Source organism: Podarcis bocagei (genome assembly GCF_964188305.1).
Source record: "Podarcis bocagei genome assembly, chromosome: 10".
NCBI lineage: Eukaryota > Metazoa > Chordata > Lepidosauria > Squamata > Lacertidae > Podarcis > Podarcis bocagei.
This window is the reverse complement of record NC_138135.1, coordinates 59,615,939-59,641,253: the sequence shown is the minus strand read 5'-3', so window position 1 is coordinate 59,641,253 and position 25,315 is coordinate 59,615,939. Positions and strand designations below refer to the sequence as shown.

At 42.2% G+C, this 25,315-nt stretch overlaps 1 protein-coding gene across 1 annotated transcript in view; it reads right to left on the bottom strand.

The window, feature by feature from the left end:
• KCND2 (potassium voltage-gated channel subfamily D member 2) overlaps positions 1–25,315 on the bottom strand; it is a 291,460-nt gene that overhangs the window by 18,748 nt on the left and 247,397 nt on the right. The window contains exon 3 of the mRNA XM_081211639.1: positions 229–391. Within this exon, the coding sequence (XP_081067765.1) occupies positions 229–391 (163 nt within the window). The remainder of the gene's footprint in view (positions 1–228; positions 392–25,315) is intronic.

Genomic DNA, 25,315 nt, shown 5'->3' with positions numbered 1-25,315 from the left:
GTTTTTTTTTAATGTGTCAAACCAACCAATCAAGTACCGTAGTTATATCTTCAGGAGGTGTGAAAGCCAATTTCCAATTGATGGTTTTTGTTTTTGTTCCAGAGCTTCTGAAGCCGTCACATTTTTTTCTTCGTTAACAACGATAAATTCACTTTGATAACGTACAGCATACAAAAGAACCACTTTGTGTCTATCCCAGAATGTAATGGATGGAAAGTAGAAGCACACCTTTTGTGCCTTGCGCTTATCTGCCCGTTGGTTCTGATGGTAGATGCGGCTGAAATTGGAGACAATGACAGGAACTGGAAGGGCAATGACTAAGACCCCACTCAGGGAACAAATCGAGCCAAAGATCTTCCCAGCAATTGTCTTCGGCACCATGTCACCATACCTGTGGTGGGGGGAAAAAGAGAGAGATTTCTGTTTTAAAGGTAACTCGCAATTTACACACATATTTAACCAGCTTGGCGGGCTTGGCTGAAATTATTATTATTATTACTATTTTACGAAAAGGAGGTGGAAACAGGGCAGGTGTCCAGGAAAAAAGACTTTGGTAGTCCTACCTGCCATTGAACCCAATGTGTTTTGACTCTGAGATTTTGGCTTTAAGTGCTATCCCCAGAACATGACTGCCATGTAAGTCACCTGTGTACATTTCCCTAGTTATAATTTTAATGGATAGAGCCACATTACACTAGTACCTTGGAAGTCAAACAGAATCCATTCCGGAAGTCCGTTCGACTTCCAAAACGTTCAGAAACCAAAGCACGGCTCCTCATTGGCTGCAGGAAGCTCCTGCAGCCAATTGGAAGCCACAGAAGGCCCGTGGGATGTTCAGGTTCCAAAGAATGTTCGCAAACCGGAACACTCACTTCCGGGTTTGTGGCATTCGGGAGCCAAAATGTCCGATTACCAAGGCGTTCAGGATCCAAGGTACGACTACTACTTTACTTTCATTTGTAAGTAACTTTTCCTACTTTGACCCACATTCTGTATGCAGCATCCCCAGGGATGTAAACAATATTGAGATAGATGGACCAATGGCATATTCTATATTCCTGTTTATCACTTTTATACACCATCTTTCCTCCAGTGACCTCAGCACAGCATACAAAGGGATTACCCATTAATCCTCTCAAAGTTTTTGTTAGGTTCGACAGAAATGCACCCAAAGCAGGGGTGGACTTGGGTAATATCGCATCTGAGCAAGGACAAAGTTGGGTGTGCCCCCCCAATTTTTTCCCCATATTTTCACAATACAGTCCTACCTTGGAAGTCGAACGGAATCCTTTCCAGAAGTCCGTTCAACTTCCAAAACATTCAAAAACCAAAGTGCGGGTTCTGATTGGCTACAGGAAGCACCTGCAGCCAATCAGAAGCCTCGGAAGCCCCATCAGATGTTCGGCTTCCAAAAATTGTTCGCAAAATAGAACAGTCACCTCTAGTTTTGTGACGTTCGGGAGCCAAAATGTTTGGGAACTAAGCTGGTTAACTTCCAAGGTATGACTGTAATTCCTTTTGTTACTTTGAGTAGCTATACATATGAACACAGGTTTTCTTATTCTTTTTACCGGTATTTTGTGCCCCCTTGGCTCAGCATCTTGTGTGGGGAAATGGCCCACACAACCCTAAATCTGGCGCTGACCTACCCCATGAACTTCTTGGCTGGAGGATGTTGAATTTATTTAGCATCCCTTCTGAGATGGCAGCGCTCCTTTTTATGGGTTGGAAGAGAGTAGCACTTCAGAGATTGTATCATAAGGATGGGCAGTCCAAGATGAGGAAGTGTGACTCGTCCCTCAAAAGGTTTCTAAATTGCCCTACAGAAATAGATGGGCAGGGGCTAAGATGCTGTTCCCTCTCATTTAGAAGGAAAAATTTAAACTATTGATCAGTTATATAGAATTAAATTTGGTGCATTTTTTTTATTTAGGAACAGACTATAAGATACTTCTCATCTGAAAAGTAAAAATCGCATAGTGAATTCTGCAGAGAAACTTTTAAATCTTTTTTTTTTTTGCTGGTTAAGAGTTAGGAATGAATCCAATTTATCCATGAAATAAAGCCAAAGCAGGGGAAAACTAATGTGCTACAATAATCTTCTGCCCCACTAGAGGGCATAAAACACCACCAGAAAGCAGCTGAAATGTGTCATATTTTACACAGTGAGACACAAATGTACCCAAACACGTACTGCAGATACCCTCCTTTCCAGTTCAATTACATTCTCTCCACAAATGTTATACCCATGTGGGGGTTCTTGTCTAACTTCTGCTGTGCTTGCTGAAAGAGGGGAGAAAAAAAGATAGTACAATGACTTTTTGGTTTTATTTTGCAGCTTGTAAAAAGGGGACTGCAGAGACTGGGAAAGTAAAACAAATAGGTCATTGAACCTGACAGTGTTCTTTTTAAAAGGCAAGGTCATTCCTTACTAATGCATGAAAAAGATGAAAAACTTTATCACAGTGGCTGATAAATAAATTAGAAGGTGGCGGAAATCAAATTTTGCAGGAAAACAGAACAGAAGCAGGGTGAGCAAATGTATTCTAATTTGTACGAGTTATTCTTGTCTGAAAATATAGGTCCTGCTGGTTGAAGAATTCAACAAGGTGTCTAGGGACCCTGAGTCTTGAAAGCCAAGTCAAATGAGTCTTATGCCACCTTAAAAATTAATAGATCTATTGTGGAGTTAACCCTTAGAGGACCAGAGGCAACTTCGTCAGGTGAGTTATGCGGTCAACAAAGTGGGCAGGTGAACATGGTCTTGAGTACAGAGAAATGAAAATCATGGTGCAACAGTTGTCTGAAAAGAGTGAGGCCAAATGGTGAAGCAAAAGATAGCAGGAGGGCATATAATATATATTTCTTGTTTGGTTTATATTGCCGCTTATAGGTAAAAGGTAAAGGTAAAGGACCCCTGGACGGTTAAGTCCAGTTAAAGGTGACTATGGCGTTGAGGCGCTCATCTTGCTTTCAGGCCAAGGGAGCTGGCGTTTGTCCACAGACAGCTTTCTGGGTCATGTGGCCAGCATGACTAAACTGCTTCTGGTGCAAAGGGACACCATGACGGAAACCTGAGCACATGGAAATACAGTTTACTTTCCTGCCGCATCGGTACCTATTTATCTACTTGCACTGGTGTGCTTTCAAACTGCTAGGTTGGCAGGAGCTGGGACAGAGCAGCGGGAGCTCACCCTGTTGCGGGGATTCGAACCACCGACCTTCCAAAAGGCTCGGTGGTTTAGACCACAGCGCCACCCATGTCCCTATTGCTGCTTTACACCAGTGTAAACAGGAAAACATTACAAAACAACAAAGCCACAGTGATGATCTTTAAGAGCCCCTTCTGGAGGAGCCAGCTGAGAAAACAGCTCAGCCCGAGAGGCAAAGTGACAAGCGACAGGTGCTGTTGAAGCTCATGATTGCTGATACATTGAATGAAAATAAATAAATACAATGCCGTACAAAATATGTCTGCTTCGGACTGTAGTATTTTATTTCATTTTTGAGATTCTGAGCTATTGCATTAACTATCTGAATGAGGCTACACTTTTTGACAAACGTTGCAAAAGCTTGACAACATAGTCATAGAATTATAGAGCTGGGGGTCGAATCTAGAGATTTAAGAGGCCCATGGCCTCCACTGACAGAGCTCTCCTGCATCTCTGAGTCTTTCCACCTTTTGCTTTCCAGTTTAGCTGCCACTAATCAGAAGATGAGAAGCTCCTTCTGATCTGTAAAATGGCTCAAATCACCAAGAGCCTTAGCCATTGAAAGTTCAAGTTGTTCTGAGAAATGGAAAGCCGGTTTGGAAGTTTGTTGTGCATTAGGAGGCAATCGCCTGTATCACTAGTAGCCTGCACCTAATAATTAAGTTCCAAATAACCTGGAATATAGCACAATAGTCCAGCAAGCCATTGTAAAAGCAAATGTACAAGCAATACTGAAATGGGTTTCTTCTTCTGGAAAACAGGAAACAATCTACAGGCAACTTTCTGTGGCCCTGTTCACACACACCAAAAACAACTTTGGTTTAACAAACCCATAATATGTTTTCATTTCCGTAATATTCTGTTTTAGAGGACAAAAATAAAGAGCAAGTTTCTATATTTACAAAGATGGAGATTACTTTTGGGTGCTGCAAATAGGAGGCAAATTGGATTGAGAAGGTATGCCAGATTCTGCATTTGAGAGTTTTCCTGTGGTAATCTTAAGTCTCTCCCATTTCCAATTATTCCTGTATTGTGAAGAACAAATATTGGGCTATTTCAGCTTAACATTTCTTATATTTTTAATGCATGGTTCTATTCCCCCCCCCCATTTTTATACACCCAACCTAATTCTCAAGAACCAGGTGGAATATAAACCAAAACAAACAAACAAACAAACCAGCATTTATTCACAAACAGCCAAACAATTAATGTGGGAAATTAGGGTAATTCTCCAATGCTGGCATGCTTCTCTGTACATTAAAGGAAACAAACAATCAGATGCTTTCATTTGGATAGTGGCTCGAGAAAATACCATTAGTGAAGGACAGGAATGGCCTGTGTTGAAACAGTGGAACAAGAAAGGAAAAATATGAAATAATATTATAGAGCTGTCAAATTATATTTGGCAACTGCAAAATAGGCTGCTTGTCTGTGGAGGGTGAAGCAAATCGGTATAAAACTGCTCCCTATAGCTTCCAAGCTGCTTGGTGACTAAACACTGGCAAGTGAGCCCTAATTAGTCATTTATTTCAGAACGGCACACTGGAGTAGTTAATTTAAAATGCCACTGGTAATAATCTTAAGTAGCATTTGGAACCATGCATGTGCATTACAAATGCACACATCTCTTGCATTCCGGTAATTTTTAGGAGGCTTCTACTTGCTGCAGTTTCTGTTTCGAAACCAGCCAGATTTGCTTCTGTCTATCTTTTCCAATGTGTGCATGGAGCTCGGGATGAGCTGAGACTCATCCTTTTCAAAACACGTAAGGAAATCCTTCATGTGCACTTGATATGCTAGGGCAGCCGAGTCTTGGGTTCTCAAGCTCCTACGCGGTTTGGCAGTAGGCTTGTGCAAAGCTTTGCAATGAATGGAATCCTATGCAGCTTTTGATCCTTGCTGTCCCCTACAGGAAGGGACACAGGTGGCGCTGTGGTCTAAACCACAGAGCCTAGGGCTTGCCGATCAGAAGGTTGGCGGTTCGAATCCCCATGACTGGGTAAGCTCCCGTCGCTCGGTCCCAGCTCCTGCCAACCTAGCAGTTCGAAAGCAAGCCAGTACAAGTAGATAAATAGGTACTGCTCCGGCAGGAAGGTTAATGGTGTTTCCGTGCGCTGCTCTGGTTCGCCAGAATCGGCTTAGTCATGCTGGCCACATGACCTGGAAGCTGTACGCCAGCTCCCTCGGCCAATAAAGCGAGACGAGCGCTGCAACCCCAGAGTCGGCCACGACTGGACCTAATGGTCAGGGTTCCTTTACAGGAAGGAAACAAGTTTGATAATTGAAAGGATTTCTTCTTTAAACAAAACACTTAGAGAAAAAACTATTTTATTTTCAAGCAGAGGGCCAAGAAAACTGTGCTGCAATTAATATAGTTACAATGGTAGAGGTACAGTGGTACCTCGGGTTACATACGCTTCAGGTTACAGACTCCGCTAACCCAGAAATAGTGCTTCAGGTTAAGAACGTTGCTTCAGGATGAGAACAGAAATCGTGCTCTGGCAGCGCGGCAGGAGCAGGAGGCCCCATTAGCTAAAGTGGTGCTTCAGGTTAAGAACTGTTTCAGGTTAAGAACGGACCTCTGGAACAAATTAAGTACTTAACCCGAGGTACCACTGTACAATGGAAAAGGTGGCTTCATTTGCTTCTGTGCTGGTGATGAGATGGTAGTACCAGAACTATTTTTTTTTTTAATTTTTTTTATTTTATTTATGAAAAAGCACACATGCATACATAATTTACACCAAATTACAAATACCAACATACAAAAAAGACGAAATTCATCAGAAAAAATGTTCCAACAAGAGAACAAAGAACAAAAAAAGACAAAAGAAAAAAGAATAAAAAAGCAGAAAAAGGAAGATAAAAGGTAAAAGGTACAAATACAGTTAGCAGAACTTCCGTCCAACTCGGTTTTGGAGTTTCCAATTCTTACATTACTTCTGCAGTTCTAACAAAGCAAATACACATCGATGATTTTAACCAACGTCTACTGATGAATTATTTATTCCCTGTGTGTTTTCTAGATAGGTTAGGAATTTGTTCCATTCATCTTTAAACTTACTAGTGTTATTTTGTCTTATTTTTTGTGTCAATCTCGCTAGTTCAATATATTGGTATAACCTCAGTTGCCACTCTGCCACCGTCGGTAGTTCCGAGGTTTTCCATTTTTGTGCTATTTGGATCCTCGCCGCGGCCATGGCATATTGGAAAAAGTTTTGATCTATTTTCTTTATTTCTTTACCAATCAGCCCTAAGAGAAACATCTCTGGGGATTTGGGGATGTTATATTTCAAAATTTTTTTCATTTCGTCATGAATCTGCTTCCAGAACTCTTTTATTACATCACAGGTCCACCAAATATGGAAAAAGGTCCCAACCTTATCTCTACATCTCCAGCAGGTGTTATCAGCAGTTTTATACATTTTTCCTAGCTTTGCTGGGGTCAGATACCAGCGGTAAACCATTTTCTCCAAATTTTCCCGCAAGGCTACACAAGCTGTGAATTTTATACCTTTCGTCCAAAGTATTTGCCATTTGTTATAGTCTATCTTATGCCCAAGGTCTTTCTCCCATTTTACCATGGCCCCCTTCACCCGGTCTTCTTTGGTGTCCCATTCCAATAATCGTTTATACATTTTTGAGAGGAGTTTATCATTGCTTTCCAGGATTTCAACCTGAAACCACGATTTTTTTTCCTTCATACCCAGTCTCTTATGTTCACCCCATAAAGCATGGATCTGGTGAAAATGGAGCCACTCTTTTATTTTGTCTTTCAGTTCTTCATAAGGTTTCAGCCTCCATCCTGTATCTATCTTTTCCAAAATGTCCTCATACGTACATTTTTCTTCTGTCATATTTATTTTTTTTATTTTAACGATGTTGGATGGGGAGAGCCACCAGGGGATACCTTTCTCAATCAAATTTTTATACCTCTTCCATACTTCCAGTAATGGGCCTCTGATTATATGATTAGAAAATCCTCTGTGGACCTGCCCTTTCTCTTGCCATAGGTAGGCATGCCACCCAAATCTTATATCAAATCCCTCCAGATCCAAGAGATCTGAGTTTCTAAGGGTGGCCCACTCCTTTATCCAGCAAATACACGCTGCTTCATAATATAACCTAATGTTTGGGACCGCAAACCCGCACCTTTCTCTCGAATCTGTTAAATATTTTAGCTTTACTCTGGCCCTCTTCCCCTGCCAAATAAACTTGGTCAGGATTTTCTGCCAGTTCTTAAAGAGGGAGGTGCCTTTAATTATCGGAATATTTTGAAAAAGAAATAGTAATTTCGGGAGGATGCACATCTTAATAGCTGACATCCTCCCTGTCCAGGAGAGTTTTAATCTGTGCCAGGTATCTAGGTCCTTTTTAATTTCCTGCCACACCTTACTATAATTGTCCTCGACCAAGTTTATGTTTTTAGGTGATAACCAGATTCCCAAGTATTTTACTTTATTCACAACTTCAATGCCAATCTTTTCTTCCAATTGAAGTTTCTCCTGTTCGGTCATATTTTTTGTTAGAATTTTTGTTTTCTTCCTATTTAATCTAAAACCGGACAGCCTACCAAAATCCTCTAAAAGTTCAACCACTCTACTTGCACTTTCCACTGGGTTCTCCACCGACAGCACCAGATCATCGGCATAAGCCTTAAGCTTAAATTCTTTCTTCCCAATTTTTATCCCCTTCACATTCACTGCCTCCCTTATTCTATTTGCAATTACTTCTAAGACCATTATAAATAACAGGGGGGACAGTGGGCAGCCCTGCCTTGTACCCTTCTGGATCTTGAATAGTTTCGTCAGATTGTCATTTATGATCAACCTGGCCTGTTGTTCTGAATATATTGCCCTGATACCTTTCAAATAAGGGCCTTCAATACCTGCCTTCGCCAGGCATTGTAGTAAAAATTCCCAGGAAACATTATCGAAGGCCTTTTCGGCATCTATAAAGATTAGTGCTGCGGGAACATCTATTCTCATATCCAGGTATTCGATGATGTTTAATATGTGGCGAACATTTTCTTTTTGATGTCTATTTGGGAGAAAACCCACTTGATCTTTGTGTATATACTTTGTTAGAAGCTTCTTAAGTCTACTGGCCATAATGTCCGCAAAGATCTTATAATCGTTGTTAAGCAAAGAGATTGGCCTGTAGTTTTTTATATCTGTTTTTTCTTTCTCTGTTTTTGGGATTAAGGTTATATAAGCCTCCTTCCATGAGGCCGGGGTCTTCCCCCCCTGGAAGATATTGTTAATCACGTCTTTTAAGACCGGGGCTAGATGTTCTTCTAGTATTTTATAGTATTTTGCGGATAGACCATCCGGTCCAGGGGCTTTCCCGGTCTTCATTCTACTAATGGCCTCCTTGATCTCATTTATTGTAATCTCTTTATTCAATTCCGTTCTATCCTCTTCTATAATGTATTTCTTTTCGTTTTGTTCCAGGTAGCTCTTAATCTCTACGTTACTTTCCCCTCCTTTTTCATATAGCTTTTCAAAAAATTGAGTAAACCTATTTTCTATTTCCTCTGGGTCTTCTATGATATTATCATCCTGTATTATTTTATTTATCATGTTTTGTTTCTTTCTTTTTCTTAGCTGCCAGGCAAGTAACTTCCCCATTTTGTTTGCCGACTCAAAATACCTTTGCTTTGTGAATTTAATTTTCCACTCTATCTCCTGATTTAATATTGCTGAATATTGAGACTGTAGCACCTTGGAGGCCCGATTAGTAGCTTCGTCTGTTGGGTTTCTAGTTAGTTTTTTCTCAAGGTTCCTTAATTGGGAGAGGATCTCCTCTTTCTTACGCTCCCTTACCTTTCTTCTATAATTATTTTGTTGTATTAGGAGGCCCCTCAGAACCGCCTTACTGGCGTCCCAGACTACATCTATAGGGGTTTCTTTATTCAAGTTTAAGTTTAAATATTCTTTTAAAGTATCTTTAATTCTTTCCCTCACCTCTTCATTATCAAATAGATTCTCACACATCCTCCATCTATATTGTCCCTTCACTTCATTTTTTAATTCCAAATCTAAGGCACAGTGATCTGATAATGTCCTGGGATGGATCTCACATTTCCTAACTCTGATAGAGAGTATTCTTGTCATCCAGATCTGATCTATTCTACCCCAGCTCTGATGGGGTTCGGAGTAATGGGTGAACTGTTTAGAGGTGGGGTTTTGGTGTCTCCAGATATCAATCAAGTCTAGATTTTCTTCCATATCACTAAAAGATCTCGGCAATTTTCCCCTATTCCGTGTTCTCTTCTCTGTACTCCTATCCATATCCGGCGCTGGGACGCCATTCATATCCCCAAGCAGAATTAATTTATTGGTGTCCAATTCTAGTAACATACTTTCTAGTTTTTCAAAGAACTCCATTCTGTTTGTATTTGGAGCGTATACCGTAACAACACTAATTTTTTCCCCCCGGAAATTTAATTGGATCCCTAAAATTCTTCCTTCCTCGTCCTTACAAATCAAAGCTGGTTCCCATTTCTCTTTAACATATATTGCTACTCCTCTTTTTTTCTTACCATCCGAGTTGATAAATTCTACCCCTAGTTTTTTATTCACCAGGATATGTTTGTGTTTTTTAGCGATATGAGTTTCCTGAAAGCAGATTACATCGTATTTCTTATTTTTCAAAACTTTCTCAATATTATTCCTTTTCACTTTCTCGTTCAACCCATTTACATTCCAGGATAAAAATTTCAGAGATTGTGTTATGATTTACTTTTTGCCTGCCTCTAAACCTCTAACCTTATTCAGCGACTATACTCTCTCTCCCCTGCTAGCCGAGTACTCCCCCTCCTCTACCGTCTCCGCTCCCACTGCGGCTTCCTCATCATCTTCATCTGATTCCCCCACCTCCCCCTCCACGCCCCTCTCCTCCTCAAATTTATTTCTTATCTCTCCATCCTCTTTTTCCACCCTGTTCCTTATTCTATTCTCTATCTTTCCCAAATCTTTTTCATATCTTCTCAGAAACTTATCCGCCTCCTGAGTGTCCAACAGTCTAAATTTTTTCTCTTTGTAGAAGAAGCTTACCCCCTCCGGGAATTCCCAACGAAATGCAATCTCATTTTTCTTCAAAGCTGCTACCACTTGTTTGTATCCTTCTCTTTTACGAAGTAACCTGACCGGTATTTCTTTGTAAATAATGATAGGCCGTCCATCAATTCTTAATCTATTATTGTAGCTCTTTCTCAAAATTAAATTTTTCATTTCCAAAGAATTGAAGATCACAAGACAATCCCCCAAGAAATTTCTCACTTTCAAATGGTTAGGCCTAGTCATTCTGTATACATTATCTACCGTAGCTGCCATCTCTTCTTCCTTTACATTTAACCAATTAGAGAGTTCTTTAATCATTTTCCCTCTAATATCCTCGTTTCTTCCCTCCGCTACTCCCCTAAATTTAAGATGGAGCTGTTTCGACCGCATATCAGCCATGGCTAGGTTGTCCCAAATCCTCTCTTGGGAGATGCTTAACTCTCCCAGTTCTTCCTTTACCTTCAACGTCTCCTTTTTTTGTTCCCTCATCTCTTTCTGCAGCTTTTTGTTAGATTCTTCAATCATTTTAGACTTTACTGAGAGATCTTGAATTTTGGCTGAAAGCTCCCCAACTGCTCCCTCAATCTTTTTGTCAATCATTTCCTGGACCTCTCCTAGTTTACTTTCCATGTATAATACATTTTGCTTAAATTCCTCCTTTATTTTGACCCATAAATTATCTAGGTCTTTAATTTCTTCCTGGCGAGACAGCTTCCTCTCCCCTGGGGTCCCACCCCCCTTCTTCCAATCCTTTCCATCCCTACCCGCCATAATCAAAACTCTCCCCCCAGAGTCTCTTCAACACAAGTTTCTTCGCCCTTTAAAGCCCCCAATTGTCGGCAATTATAAGCAGAAAAAAAGGTAAATTTCCAAACCAACTTAACCAGTCCTTTCGTAGCAATGTCCAAACGTAATCCCCAAGACACCCCAGAGCGAAAATAAAAGTTAACCCAATAAAATATACCAGCAAGGGGTTGCAGAGCAGTACCACCTAGTATATAAATGTTCTCTCTCAGTTCTCAATTCACTCTTACTGAGCCGATTATCTCTGCCAATCTTGAGACCCCGGAGCGGTAAGGGTTAACTTCCTTGGTAACGAATTGTCCAGCTTAATCCAGTATATTCCAGTTAGTCCGGTTAAGGGTTTCTTTCTTTTCTATACTACAGTCCGGGTCCAGGTCGTGATGGTATACACAGTTCTTGTCTACTTTAGCTCCCCTTGGTCCAAATCTGGCCACCTTCTCACGAGGAGGCAAGCAGTGCAGGAGAAAGGCAGAAAGTACCAGAACTATTTTTGACACACAGGTGATAGACTGCTTCAAGACCAATTAAATCTTTAATGGCATGTTAATTTATGGTTGCGTTTTTCTTATGATTTATGGCAGGTTTTATGAGCAACGTTGACTGTTTAATCAGTTGACTTTAAAGGCCTGCAACTGCATTAAATTAAACTGTTTCTGTCATGACCTATGGTGTAGATAAATAAACATATGCTACTATATATCATGACATTATGTGATATGTTCCTTTTTGCATATCCTCTGACATTTCTCCAATGAAAATAGGAGCGTCCTATTTAACAACAACAACAACAACAACAACAACAACAACAACAACAACAATAATAATAATAATAATAATAATAATAATTTTATTATTTATATACCATTGATCTGGCTGGGTTGCCCCAGCCACCCTGGGCAGCTTCCAACAGATATAAAAACATAATAAAACATTAAATGTTAAAACAACTTCCCTATACAGGGCTGCCTTCAGATGACCTCTAAAGGTTATATGGTTACTTATCTCCTTGGCTCGGGGGGGGTCGCATAACTCCACACCCTCCCACATTTCTTCAACGAAAATAAGGATGTTCTAAGGAAAAATGGGACATTCAGGGATCAAATCAGAAACCGGGATGACTTCTGTAAATCTGTGGCTGTCCCTGGAAAATAGGAACACTTGGAAGATCAGGTTTTTTGGATCTGTCAAATGTTTAGTTACTGTGAACATCAGTAAAAATGCAAATAACTAATGAGTGTTGGAACTGCAAATAAAAAGAAGGTATCTTTTACCACATGTGCTGGACTTGTAAAGAGGTAAAGGCCTTCTGGGAAATGATACATAATGAATTAAAGAAAATGTTTAAAAATACTTTCGTGAAAAAACCAAAAGCCTTTTTATTGGGTATAGTGGGGGAAGAGATACTAAGAGATGATAAAATACTGTTCATGTATGCAACAACAGCAGCAAGAATTCTTTAAGGCCAAAAGTGGAAAAAACAAGAAGTACCAATGAAAGAAGAGGGGCAGATGAAAATGATGGACTTTGTGGAACTGGCGAAGCTGACGGGAAGAATCCGGAACCAGCATGATCGAGTATTTCAAAAGGACTGGAGTAAATTTACACAATATTTGAAAGATTATTGTAAGCAATTAACATCACTAGTCTGAAGACTTGTAATGAGAATTTTTCTCTCTTTTCATATTTATTTAAATTATGATGTATTTCGTAAGGAGTGAAATTAGAATTGGAAAATGCATAAAATGCTATGATATAAAGATTAACATTTGAAAACCATGAGGTGGGAGGGAAGGAAGTCGATAGGCTCTGCAGAGCCAAAGAGGTAAAGTGAATGATAATGATGTGAATATATATTGTTAAATGGAAAAATAATAAAAAATATTATTATTTTAAATGCAAATAACGGCTCACAGAAATGGTCTACAGTGGCATGCACTCACAGAAGACTATGTTTGTGATTAGAAACTTTGCAAAATGCAGGATTTCTACCCTTCTAATTATGATTTCCTGTGTTGCATGCTGTACCGCACATATGAGCCTATTGTTGTAAAGTCTGCAACAGCTCCTCCCCCCCCTTGCAAAAAAAGCCCAGCAGCAATGAAAATGAGTCAAATGCTTGACTGGATAGTTATTGACAGGCTCATAACACTTCTACAGAAGTTAAACATTCTCTTCAGCATATTTCTCCTGAGGCTTTGCGGCTCTGCAATAGTCACGTGGGGCCAATGTGCCTTTACTCTACACAGATCAAGAAGAAATAAGGCAAGGAACAGCTGACACGAATGATCAGAGCAGACTCTGCATTATACCTCTGTCTTACCTATCGCCTTAATGGAAAAATCTCCAAGTGGCCTGCCTATAAAAAGAGTGTTCCTTGCATGAACGGTGTGCCATTTTTCAACACGACTGTTGCATTCTTTCCCCCTCTGAAAAGATTAGATTGTCTGACTTTTGGGGGATTCAGAAACCAGAAACATGGGCAAGATCAGAAAGAATGCATTATTTCCATCCCCAAAAACATCTTGCAAAGTGATACATTATTGTCAGAGCCACGACTTCCCTTCAGAACAACAGAATCTCACAAGGTGAATTAATGATATTTTGGTTTCGGTGAAGCTCATTAATCTGTGGCACTGCTTAATTTACAACAACCGTCACTTTGCACTTTCCAGGTTGAATAACCAGTTTATATATGCATTCTTTTTGCAACCGATTCTTCAGTTGTGATAACTTCTTGATGGAAGAAAAACTAGCACCAGAGATCACATCAACTTTCCTGCCACTCATTTATTCCTATACCCTCTGAGAGGATGGGTGAACAATGCATGGTACTCAAAAGAGCCTGAAGAATATGTGATGGCAGATGAAGCTAAAAGAGAAGCAATTTATTTATTTCAATTTTTTTGGGGGGGGAGGGGACGTATAGAGGCCCATCCTAAACATACCTGCATACCATGTTTCAGTCTGCCATCTTGATTCAAAATGGTGCCCAGCATCCAAGCAGTGAAGACATTTGCCCCTCCCACCTCTGGAAGCCTTGTGCCAACTAAACCTATGCCAAAATATGGGCAAAGTCATGCCAAAGTGATGATTTGGCTTACCATCTGGATTCAAAATGATGTCCAGCATCGAAACAGCGACAAAGTCTACCACCCCACCTTGGGAAGAAACTATGTGCTGCGTTTGCTGACAATATCTCAAGAGACAGGCAAACCTATGCCAAAATAATGGGCAATATCACATTGTGGTCTGCCATTTTGAATCAAAATGGTGCCTGCTGTCTTGACCTTGGGAACCCTTGTGTCAAGTTTGGCAGAGATATCTTTAGAGGCATCGGAAATAATAGCGCGATCTCAGATGATAAATCAGCTATTTATTTGCAATTAGTTTGATAAAGAGCACAGCTGTCAACGTTTCCCTTTTTTGAAGGGAAATTCCCTTATTCCGAATAGGATTCCTTGCAAGAATAGGGAAAAGTTGGCAGCTATGATAAAGAGAGACATGCCTAGAAGTTCAAGGCATGAATTAAGCATAAGCTTTGTTACGGCAAGAAGGTGTGGGAGGAAACCTACATAGTACCAAGAACAAAAAATCATGTTCACACCCACCTATAATAAATATGTATACAATCAGACTCTGTGAAGCATCTGCAGATTTAATTATCTCTGCTGCAAACCGATAACGTTTTAATGCATTGCACGAAACTTCGCCTTCACAGACTAGGAAGCAGGTGCCCACAAGCTATTGAACGCAGGCTGTTTACTAAGCCAGGCCAAGGGAATCAGTTCCCAAAGCTTGGCTGCCCCAGCAAAGTCTAATTATGTCCATAGTACAGATGGTAAACTAAGCCACAGCAAGCTTCGGGGACCTGCCAAAGGTTTCACAGTTAGAGAAGCCAGGAATCCAATGTCTGCTGGAATGAGCCTCTACAAACTCTCCCATGTGGGACAAGCTTTGGTACACGATGCTGTTGAGACATCAATTCAAAATACACTTGCTAAAAATAAGTCCATGTCTTAAGTTGCTGCTACTTACACTGTGTTCCCATAAGATCAGGAGCCCCTCTTCCATTGCAGATCTTATTCTAAGAACAAGCAATGCCTTTATCCAGCATATAAAATGGGTAAAGGCCTGGTGAAGTGCTTAATCCAGGCATAAGACACCTTTTAAGCATCTAGAGAGTGTGATGATATTCTCATACCCTATTTAAACCAATGGGGAAATTCCCATTGATTCTAGTAGACCAGTCTTATATTTTTGGTTCACATGAAGTTTGATGTAAGCAAAGTACCGTATTTTTCGCTCTATAACACGCACCTGACCATAACACGCACGTAGTTTTTAAAGGAGGAAAACAAGAAAAAAATATTCTAAATGAAACAGTAGATGTATGATTTTTGTGGTTCATGCTGTGGCCACAGACATGTGATCTGATGGTGAGTTTGGGGTGACCCAGTGCAAAAATCCTGAGGATCCATGTGGATCCGTGCTTTGTAACCACGTTTTAAGTGGGGAGGGAAGGAAAAGCACTCAAGGGATAAGGAGCACGCGTGGGGTGGGTGGAGAAGCAGCTTTTCTGCGAGCTGAGCAGGGAGGGAAAGAGCACTGTTGCTTTAAAGGTATACTTAAGGTATTTGCCCTGTGCCTGGGGTTTTTTCCATTTAACAGTTTGCAGCCTTTTTCTTCGCTCCTTGTTTTGAGGCAGAATAGATTTGAGCAAGTGAGGAGGACTTGGATTGCAGGGGATTTGCTATTAGCTGTGTAAAAGCTCTCCTCCTTGCAGCCTTCTACTTTGTTTGTACAGGTGGCTACTGGTATCAGGTTCAGTTTGAGTGATAAGCAGCCACCACCAGCAATACAATGGAGCACAAAAAGCAGTAGGGGCACTAGGACCCAGACAATGCTCAAATCTATCCTGCCTGAAAACAGCTGAGAAGCGGGGGGGGGGGGATAGCCTTTTCTTTTACTTCCTGGTTTTCACTGCGCTCGTGGCTCAGAGCTCCAGGTTGGTTTTGGGGTTTTTTTGCTGCTGGTTGCTTAAACTTTATCCTTCCTGATCCAAGCCCTCCTGTCCCTCTGCAGCCTCATTGCTCCATTTAGAGAGCGCTGGGACCTTTGCTAGCTGAGGCTGCAGCAGCTGTTGCCGGCTACTTTAAAAGCGCCTGCTGGCTTTGAACTGCCTGCCTTCTCCCGGCTTGCTATGGCTCCCGTCTGTCCCTCCTCGCGTGTAAGCGGCTGCTGCCCGCTTTGCTGCCATGGCTCTCCTTCCCTCCCTCCTCCTCAGCTCCTCCCCCTCCTCCTGGCTGTAAAGCAAGCAAAGCTAGAGCCGTTCAAAGCCCTGCAAGCGGCTCCGCTTTGCTTGACTGACGGCAGCCATGGCTCCGGTCGAGTGCATTCGCTCCGTAACACGCACAGGCATTTTCCCTTACTTTCTAGGAGCAAAAAACTGCGTGTTATGGAGCGAAAATTACGGTAAATAAGCAGTGCTTCAAGTTCAACTGCGGAGTGAATATTATACTTTGTGACTATGCAGCTGTGTTGAGGATGGGTAAAAAGAACATAACGGCGGAAGGTTAGGTAATAAACAGAAGCAAAAAAAAAAGAAAAAGGTACCGGTACTTTGGCCAGATACCCAAAGTCGAGAGCACAAAACACACAATAAAAGCAAAAACACATCGGTATACCATAAGGCAGATGTCTCATAACACAGTATCTAGAAAACTGATATGGGGGAGGTATAAGAAGCCTGAGTCCTGTGGTCTTTAAAGCCTTATATGTGTACTATTCAGCTCCTCACTAGCAGTCGGTGTGCAAGTGGTTGCTAGTGACAAAGTAGACCGCAGTGTTTTATGTTGTCCTCTATGGTAAGGCAGAATAGTCAAGTGCCCCTTGTTCATGAACCTAAATAATCTCATATTGTGGTAACCTCGGTCTTTGTGAGCATTTCAATTCACAAAGATGCCACGAGTGTGTTCGCTTATTCAAACCACAGACTTTAACATAGTTGCTCCATTAGGATGCTTGCCAGATATGTTCTGGAATGGTCGATAAAGTTTCTGCTTGTTATAGGTGCAGACCTATATTGAAGAGTAACAACCACCATGCCTGAGATCAGGTTACTAGGACTTCGGAAGCTCGCATTCTGAAACTTCAGAGGTTGGAGCCTTGAAGCTAAAGGTGGTTTCCATTAGAACTGGCCATGAGGAGTAGGGATAGAGCTTTATGGCACCTGATGCAGGCAGACAATGGAGCCTGGCAGGTCAGATGAAGAGTGCTCAGCTACGCAGGTGCCTCAGGGTGGATCCTGATGATTGTGATAGGGTGGAAGAGTGAACTGTGTTATGTATTCAGTGGTCTGTGTTTGCCTGAGCTTCAGTCTGGACTAAGGATTCTGAGCTCCTGTGTTCTGATTTGATACCTCATATCTAATCTCAGAACATTTCAGGATTTGGGCCTCTGCCATTGGCCCTCTGAGTCATGATTCACAGCTTGGAAGTTTAGAGAGCCAATCACGTTGGGAGTGGGAGTGGCCCAGGCCTTCAGAAATGTATATAAGCAGTTGCTTTGCCCCTGTTATCCAGTTATGTAGTTCAATAAATGTTCTTGTTGTTACCACTGTGTCTTGCCTCGTGGGAACCCATCTACACATCAACCCATTCAGATGGGTTGTTGTTGTTGTTGTTGTTGTTTCCTATTTTCAAGGAGAATGTGCTGCACATATCTGTACCCACTGCCCTTCATATGTGCTCTCGGTGTGTGTTGGGGGAGAGAGTCTGAACGGTCCTTGCCCAAGATACTAATCAGGAATAATATATTTCCCTTCCTAGCAAAGAAGATCTGGTAATGTCAGGAACATAGCCTGAGAAACTGTGCTTTCATTATTCCCTTTAAACAGTTTTATTTCATTTGAGAATGGTATCTGAGATCAAGCTAAGCAGCTGATAAACAAGAGCATTGTATCATTTTGCTTATTGCCATTATTCTCAATGGGGGAAAAATGTTTCCAGATTTCTATCTCAGCTTCAGGCAAACCAGGAACACGCAATATGGTTTGCGCCAATGAGAGATTGATACTGGCACAACATTTACATGAAGCTCTGCCAGTTACTGAGCACTGCAGTGAATAAACGGTTCAGAGACACTAATTATAAGTTTGCTGTATCCATGGAATGCTATATTAAGATAGAAAACCTTCGTACTAATATGGTAGCAGACAGAGCAATCCTGCTCATAAGTAAATCCTATTGAATTCAATGGGGCTTTCACCCTAGGTGCTACTTTCATTTCTAACCCTTTTGAAACCCCCCTTTTTGTACTCATTCTTGTTCTACCTTCCCTGAGAGGGAGAAGAAAATAACCAAAAGTCTCTTCAACATGAGGTGAGATCCCTCTTGCAAATTCTTTTCTATACCAATATGTTCCCACACCTCTCTGACTTATTTCCATCGGCCTCTGGAAAAGCTCAGATAAACTGAAGGAAAGAAAGGAACTATCTACTGTTCTGAGGGGTGAACAAAATGGGGAGAATCAGGTATACCAGATTCAGAGTTCAGCTAGTTAAGAAAGGAAGGCTTTTCACAGCCACCGTTTCCTTTCATCACAGGCCAAATATCCGAGAGCATATAGTGGATGGTTCACCTTTCATTCCTCTTATAATCCCTCCTAGCAGCCTTAATTCATTCCTGCTGAGGCCAGTTAAATCTCACCCTCTCTCTACGAAACACCCACCCACCTGAACACGAGCGCTTTGTCTCCTGGAGGAAACTAACTTTCTCCCTGCTAGTCATAGGGATGCCAGTTTTTAAGGATGACCTGCTTGTTGTACCTTTACCCCGCAGATAATTGCACCCAACGTAAATGTGGTGCTCAGCAACTGCATCCCTGACCTTGCAATGGTGCTGAAGGAAAGCCTGGTGCTAAAAAAAAAAAGTTAAACATTATCCCTGTGCTTTAAAAAGCATGCAGATGTTAAAGGCCCAGGAACACAGGAAAAAATGGGAGCTCTAGCTCAGGGGTTGGCAAGGTTTACCTCGCCTGGGCCGGTTCACTCCAGTGGAGAGCCCTCCGTGGGCTGGATTGTGCGCCAGTGCCCGCAATTTCCGGCATCTGCGCAGACACGATTTCCGGCACCACGGAAGCGAGTCCCCACGCCACGCTGCGCCACGCTGGTTTAGTGCAGCACATGGGGACTCACAGAGTGGGTGGTTCGGTTCGGGGGCAGCTCATGGGCTGGTTAAACGACCCACATGGGCCGCTTGTAAGTCTTAGGTTGTGTTATGTGCCGGTGTGGTTGCTCGAGAGCAAAGACGCAAGACTCCCATCGGTCTTTTCCAGGCTTTATTATCTGTACAAAAACATTTACAGCGCAGAGCGTCTCAAGTCCATGGCTGCTCAGTCGCTAGCAGAATCTGGGAGTGGGTGGTCCTTAAACTTTCCCCAGCATAACAGTCGTGTGACCCCCATCCTTCTCCTCCCCTCTCTGTGTTTAAACCGACTGCGCAGAAAGGGCGCTGGCACAGGAGGACTTCTCTCTCCCCCGCTTTGCTCAGGCTCGGTGTTGTGGCTCTCCCTTGCATCCTCCGATCCCTGCATCCCTTCCCCACTGGAGGCGGGGCTTCAGAGGAAGAGCTGCTTCACATGATCTTCTTCGGAGGCTCCCTGTAACCCAACTGCCCTTCCACCTCTCGCCTCTGAGCTGATGGCAGTTCCCTGACAGGTTGCCTACCCCTGCTCTAGCTAGTACTACCTGCATCTACAAAATTGATGGGGGGGGGGAATGGAATTCTTTGTTAAAGAGCTGCTGCTTGAGCATGCTCATATTGAGCTACAGAGACGGCTTTGCACACTTCACTGCAGATCGCCTCTGGAGGAACAAGTTGGGATGAACCCCAAAACTGAAACATGTTAGTGACTGCCTTTTGCATTTCAATGAGCTGGGCATTGGGCAGATGTTGCTACCTAATCTGATTTAGGTTACTGTGCTTCCCCAATTTAAGCCCCATTGAACTCAATGGGATTTACATCTGAATAGACATGCATAGGACCGCATGGTTACACCCTAATCTTCAGTGTTACTTACTTATTCTGTGAAACACCACGACTATCAGTAAGTAATCTGAAGATTGCAGTCAGAGGTTCCACCCCGTGACATCAGTGATAATGGCTTTGTTTCTTTCAACCTGCATCTGATCTGAATCTCTGCCCCAGAGGTTAAAGGTTCTGTTTCCAATTATTGGCTCCCCAAGTCACCCAAAAACACTCCATTTTCTACATCCTCACTGCTTATTTTTTTTCTGTTGGCAACACCGCAACTGCTAACTTCCCTGTGTTCCCTCCATCTTTGACTATCCCATCTTCTCTCTTTTTGTGTCTATTGGAAAATAATTTCAAGCCTAAAGCCAAGCCCTCGGCCATCGTATAATGTGTTCATTTGTTCAAATATAGTCAGAATACTCTTCCCAGCAACTCCTGAGCAGTCATGGGCTCCTTTTTAACCCCTGCCACCTGTTGGGAAGAATAGCAACAGTGCTTGCAGTTAGTTACCTGAACCATCTGGGGGCGATGGAAATACAACATATTCTTTCTCCTGTTGGTTCCTTCCTTAGGAACTACTTATTGGCATACAGATCACTTCCCTTTTCACTTTTATTTCCTCCTCCTACTTTCTTTGTCTTAGTGTTAGGACGCCTTTGGTACTCTTGACCGCATGACTCCATATTGGAGCTTGTGCTCGAATGTCTTTGAAAAACTGGAGTTAATTGACCTTAAGTTTCTTTATTCTTTCAACCAGCAATCTTACCGTGCTATTTATTTCGACACACCGCTGCAATATATTTACCAAGTTCCAATACCGTCAAGTTATTTCACTGAAGCAAACATGCTCCAAATCCAAAGGAAAAAGGCACGAAACCACCCATTATCCTTTCCTTTGAATACAACTTTCATTTGTGCACAGCGATGCCATAGACTTAAGCTAATTTCATAGCTATTTCCTCTTTGCAGGGAACTCTGACCCTTCACCAGAGGGCTAGGGATACATATGAGAGGAGACAAATGTAATATATAAAGAGGCTTGTCTTGCCCAGGGTACTCTCAGTGCTTTGAGCTGACCTTTATAACAAAACTGACAAACGAGCATTCCAAGTTGTCAGTTTCCCCCTTCCATATCCATTTTCTCCCTGCTGCCCTCTTCTCCTTCTGCTTCAGCCAGATGTCTTTCAATCACTTTCCAAGCTGTGGTGGGTTGTGGGAGGTGGAGCAGGTATTATCAGCACCCGGGGTCAGGGAAAAGACAAGCACACAGGCAGGGCAACATGGCCAGTTTGAACAAGCATTAAGATTTGCTGCTACAATGTTCTTCTGCCATTGGAATTGTGGAGAAAACTCACAGCACGGCTGAAATACAAGTCTTGTTTTTCCTATTGCCTGTGTTTTCTCCAACAGAATTTGCTAGGAAACCATACTTCCTAGTTGTTGTTTAAAAAAAGTTTTTTATCAGTTGAACTGATAAAACACTGATTTAGGTCTGTAGGCTAGATAAGCTGCAAGAATATTGTAGCGTAGATAAATTCCTAAAGTTGGCCAACGCTTCAGCCTCCCCAGGCATGGCATCTGTGAATCTGGATTATGGAAGTGGAAAAGGAACGAGTGTCCAGATCTGTTAATTGGCTGCATGTTCCATGCCATAGCAAACACTTTCTGCTTTGCAAAATTAAGGGCTGGCTCCAATATTTGCTATTTTTGTTATTTATAACATTTATCAATCAATGCTTTGCCCAAAGGCGCTTGATGCAACATACAATATTGACAATATTTGCTAATTCTCCTGTTAAAAGATCTCCCTGGAGGCTGATAACTGGAGGAAGAATCATTTGACCAAGGACAGAGCTCCCACTTCTTGGCAGGAATTTGTCTGAATGTCAGCGGTGCTGCTAGGGAGTGCAGGTTGCTGTGCTACAGGTCTGGGGCAGCCCCATAGCTCAGGATGCTCCCAAATCACTTCCCACATCAGTAGCAGCTGCTACTGTTGCTTCCTCCTTTCCAGTTTGTTTCTGTTTCAAAGAGCAGCCATGCTGCAGAGCAAAGCTCCTAACTGTCGTGCCCACCTTCTTCCTTTTCCAGAGGGCTGCCTGTGAAATGAAGATGGCAGGTGTTTCATTCTGGAGCATGTCTATTCTGTAAAAAGTGGGGAAGGGGATAGGGAAGGGGATAGTAAGTCTCATCAACTTACTAGGAGCTCCACTGCCCACTGCTATGCCACCTAGTGAGGGAGAAGGACCATGTGATGCATAATAATAATAATAATAATAATAATAATAATAATAATTTATTATTTATATCCCACCCATCTGCTTCCAACAGAACACTAAAATACAATAGGAAGAAAAGAGTAGGGCCCCATCTCTTTCTTCATAATGTTTTAAAAGGTGCTCCATACAGGAAACTGTTCATGTATGCTACAACAGCCGCTCAGATGTTACTAGCCCAGAGATGGAAGGAAGAGACAGCCCTGACCAGAGAAGAATGGCGAATCAAGTTGATGGACTATGCCGAAATGGCAAAACAAGGAGACAAGAAATATAAAAAAGGATGGGAAATGTTTTATAATGTATATACAAAATCACTGTAGACAGGTCAAAACATTAGCAGGATTTTAAATACAGTGGTAACTCAGGTTACAGATGCTTCAGGTTACATATGCTTCTGTTTACAGACTCCACTAACCCAGAAATAGTACCTCAGGTTAAGAACTTTGCTTCAAGATGAGAACAGAAATCGCGCGGCGGCGGCAGCGGGAGGCCCCATTAGCTAAAGTGGTACCTCAGGTTAAGAACAGCTTCAGGTTAAGAATGGACCTCCAGAATGAATTAAGTTCTTCACCTGAGGTACACTTGTAATGTAACAGAATTTATAGATGGAGAAGCACTGATATACAGTTGAAAATAGAATCAAAAGGACCCATGGAAGGGATTGGGGTGGGGAGTCAGGAGATTCAGAGTAATCTTGATATTTGGATTGTGTACTGTTTTTTGTTGTATGTTTATATTTTTGAAAATCAAATAAAAAGATTATTAAAAAGTTGCTCCATACAAGCTAAAACCATTTCGCCAGGTTCAGCCAGTCGTTCTCAGCAGCTGACTGCCTCCAGCATCTTTCTCTTTGGCATATTATACCTCTCAGTATTCTCCCTTTCTGCTCAAGGTTTGATTCATCCTTGCTGCTTTTATCCCAGTGACAACCTGCTTTAAACAGAAGAGAGCCTCAATTAAAGATTGCCTATCAAGGCCTCTCCATTTTACAGGATTTAATTTTCTTTTTCTTCTCATTGATTGTAACACTCTTTCCCCCCCCCCTCCAAAGCCTAAAATAACAAGTCCTCTGTCCTGTTTTGTTGTTGTGTTCGTCCTTTTCTGCTCGTCAAACATTGATTCTGTTCGCTCCCCTCCCCTTTCCCCACTGTGACTCTCTTTTTTGTTTTGGATACTTCCTTACTTGAGTTGACAATGCGATGTTGGTACAGCTGCAGGGAGGCCGTTAGGTAATTAATTGCTGTTGCTTGTCCAGCAGAGCAAGTTAACCAGAGCCACAGTCTTAATGCCACTGTGAAAAGTGGTTTCATGAACTAAGCAATAAGCTTTTCATCTTTTCAAATACTCACCTGTTGGTGAAGTACTGGGTCTAGCTAAAATGATACTGTCCTTCATTGATGGGTTGCTCATAATGTATGCAGCCACTTATTAAATTCAGTGATGGCCTAGTCCTATGTCAGGGATTGGCTAGACGTGGAGGAATGGTCTGAGGGCACAGCCAGGGAACTCTCCAGGAAAGCATCAGAGGGGGAAGGCTTCAGGCCAGGAGAATGGTGGTGGGATGCAGGAGACAGGTCGGAGGAAGATGGAGGTGCAGATGGGTTGGAGGCTGAGCAAACAAAGGTTTACATGAGGGCCACCTCCAAGGGCCTTCTGGTGGTTCCTTCACTGTGAGAAGTGAAGTGACAGGGAACCAGGCAGAGGGCCTTCTTGGCAGTGGCGCCTGCCCTGTGGAATGCCCTCCCATCAGATGTCAAGGAAATAAAGAACTATCTGACTTTTAGAAGACATCTGAAGCTTTTAATGTTTGGGTGGGGTATAGATGATGATGATGATGATGATGATAATAATAATAATAATAATAATAATAATAATAATAATAATAATAGTAATACTGAGGCATCTGAGGAGGAGGAGGAGGCTGAGGCTGCGACAGATCCCCAGCCACTTGCCAGTTCCACTGTTCCCATCTCCCCTCCTCCTCTGTGCCTGAGATCGAGGAAGGTGTTATGTGTAGCAGAACAAAAGGCACAGAGTAACCTCCTCAAAGCAGTTTGTGACTGTTGGGTAGGCAGCCGGCTGGGGAGGAGCCTTAGGAGGAAGTAGGAGGCTGAGATCCTCAGTTCTGGCAATTGCCTCACTGGGCTAGACCTCCCTGTGGAGCTCTCTGCTGGGTTTGGTTTCTCTGAATAAAGAACCAGCCTTACGTCTCATCTCTGAGTTTCTCTGCTGCACTGCAGCTGGGCCAAATAAGGGTGTCCTTAAGATGGCCCCTTTGTTTGTTCCACCCGCTGCTCCTGTCCTTGGGAGTCCTTTCACGAGGCCATCCTCCACAAAATCAAATACAGATTATTAAACAGAAACCATTTAAATCATTAAATTATGGATTCTGTCTGACAACAATGTTCATGTTCAATGCAAAGTCAGATAAGTGCTTTCTTTATCCTTTATTCCCCTGCAGCCATCCTTCTTAAAATAGCCTCAGCTGCCTGATAATCCATGATCTTTTGATTGATAGAAACAACATCCAGCTATCACTTCATTACCTCTCAAGAGTCAAGTTGTAAACTATTGACCCGCTAACATCAGTCCCTGCTTTCTCTGATATGTTCATGTTGCTGGTGCATAATATGGTGGTGATACAGAGGCTGGCATTTTCAAGATGGGAATCGGGGGAAAGAGATAAGCAAAGCAGAGGCTTCCTGAATTGTCTCCTTGATCTAACTGATATAATAGTGTAGGCTTCTCTGATGGTGTTAAAGAGGCAGGTTGAAAAGAAAGCCTGATCTAAAGGAGTTGGGACTCACCCCTCCAGTATAAGACTAGCTCCTACCCCAGTTGCTATACTGGTTGGTGAGTGGAGACATAGCTGTCAACTTACAGATTTGAAAATAAGGGACCAGCAGCCTCAAAAATAAGGGATCAG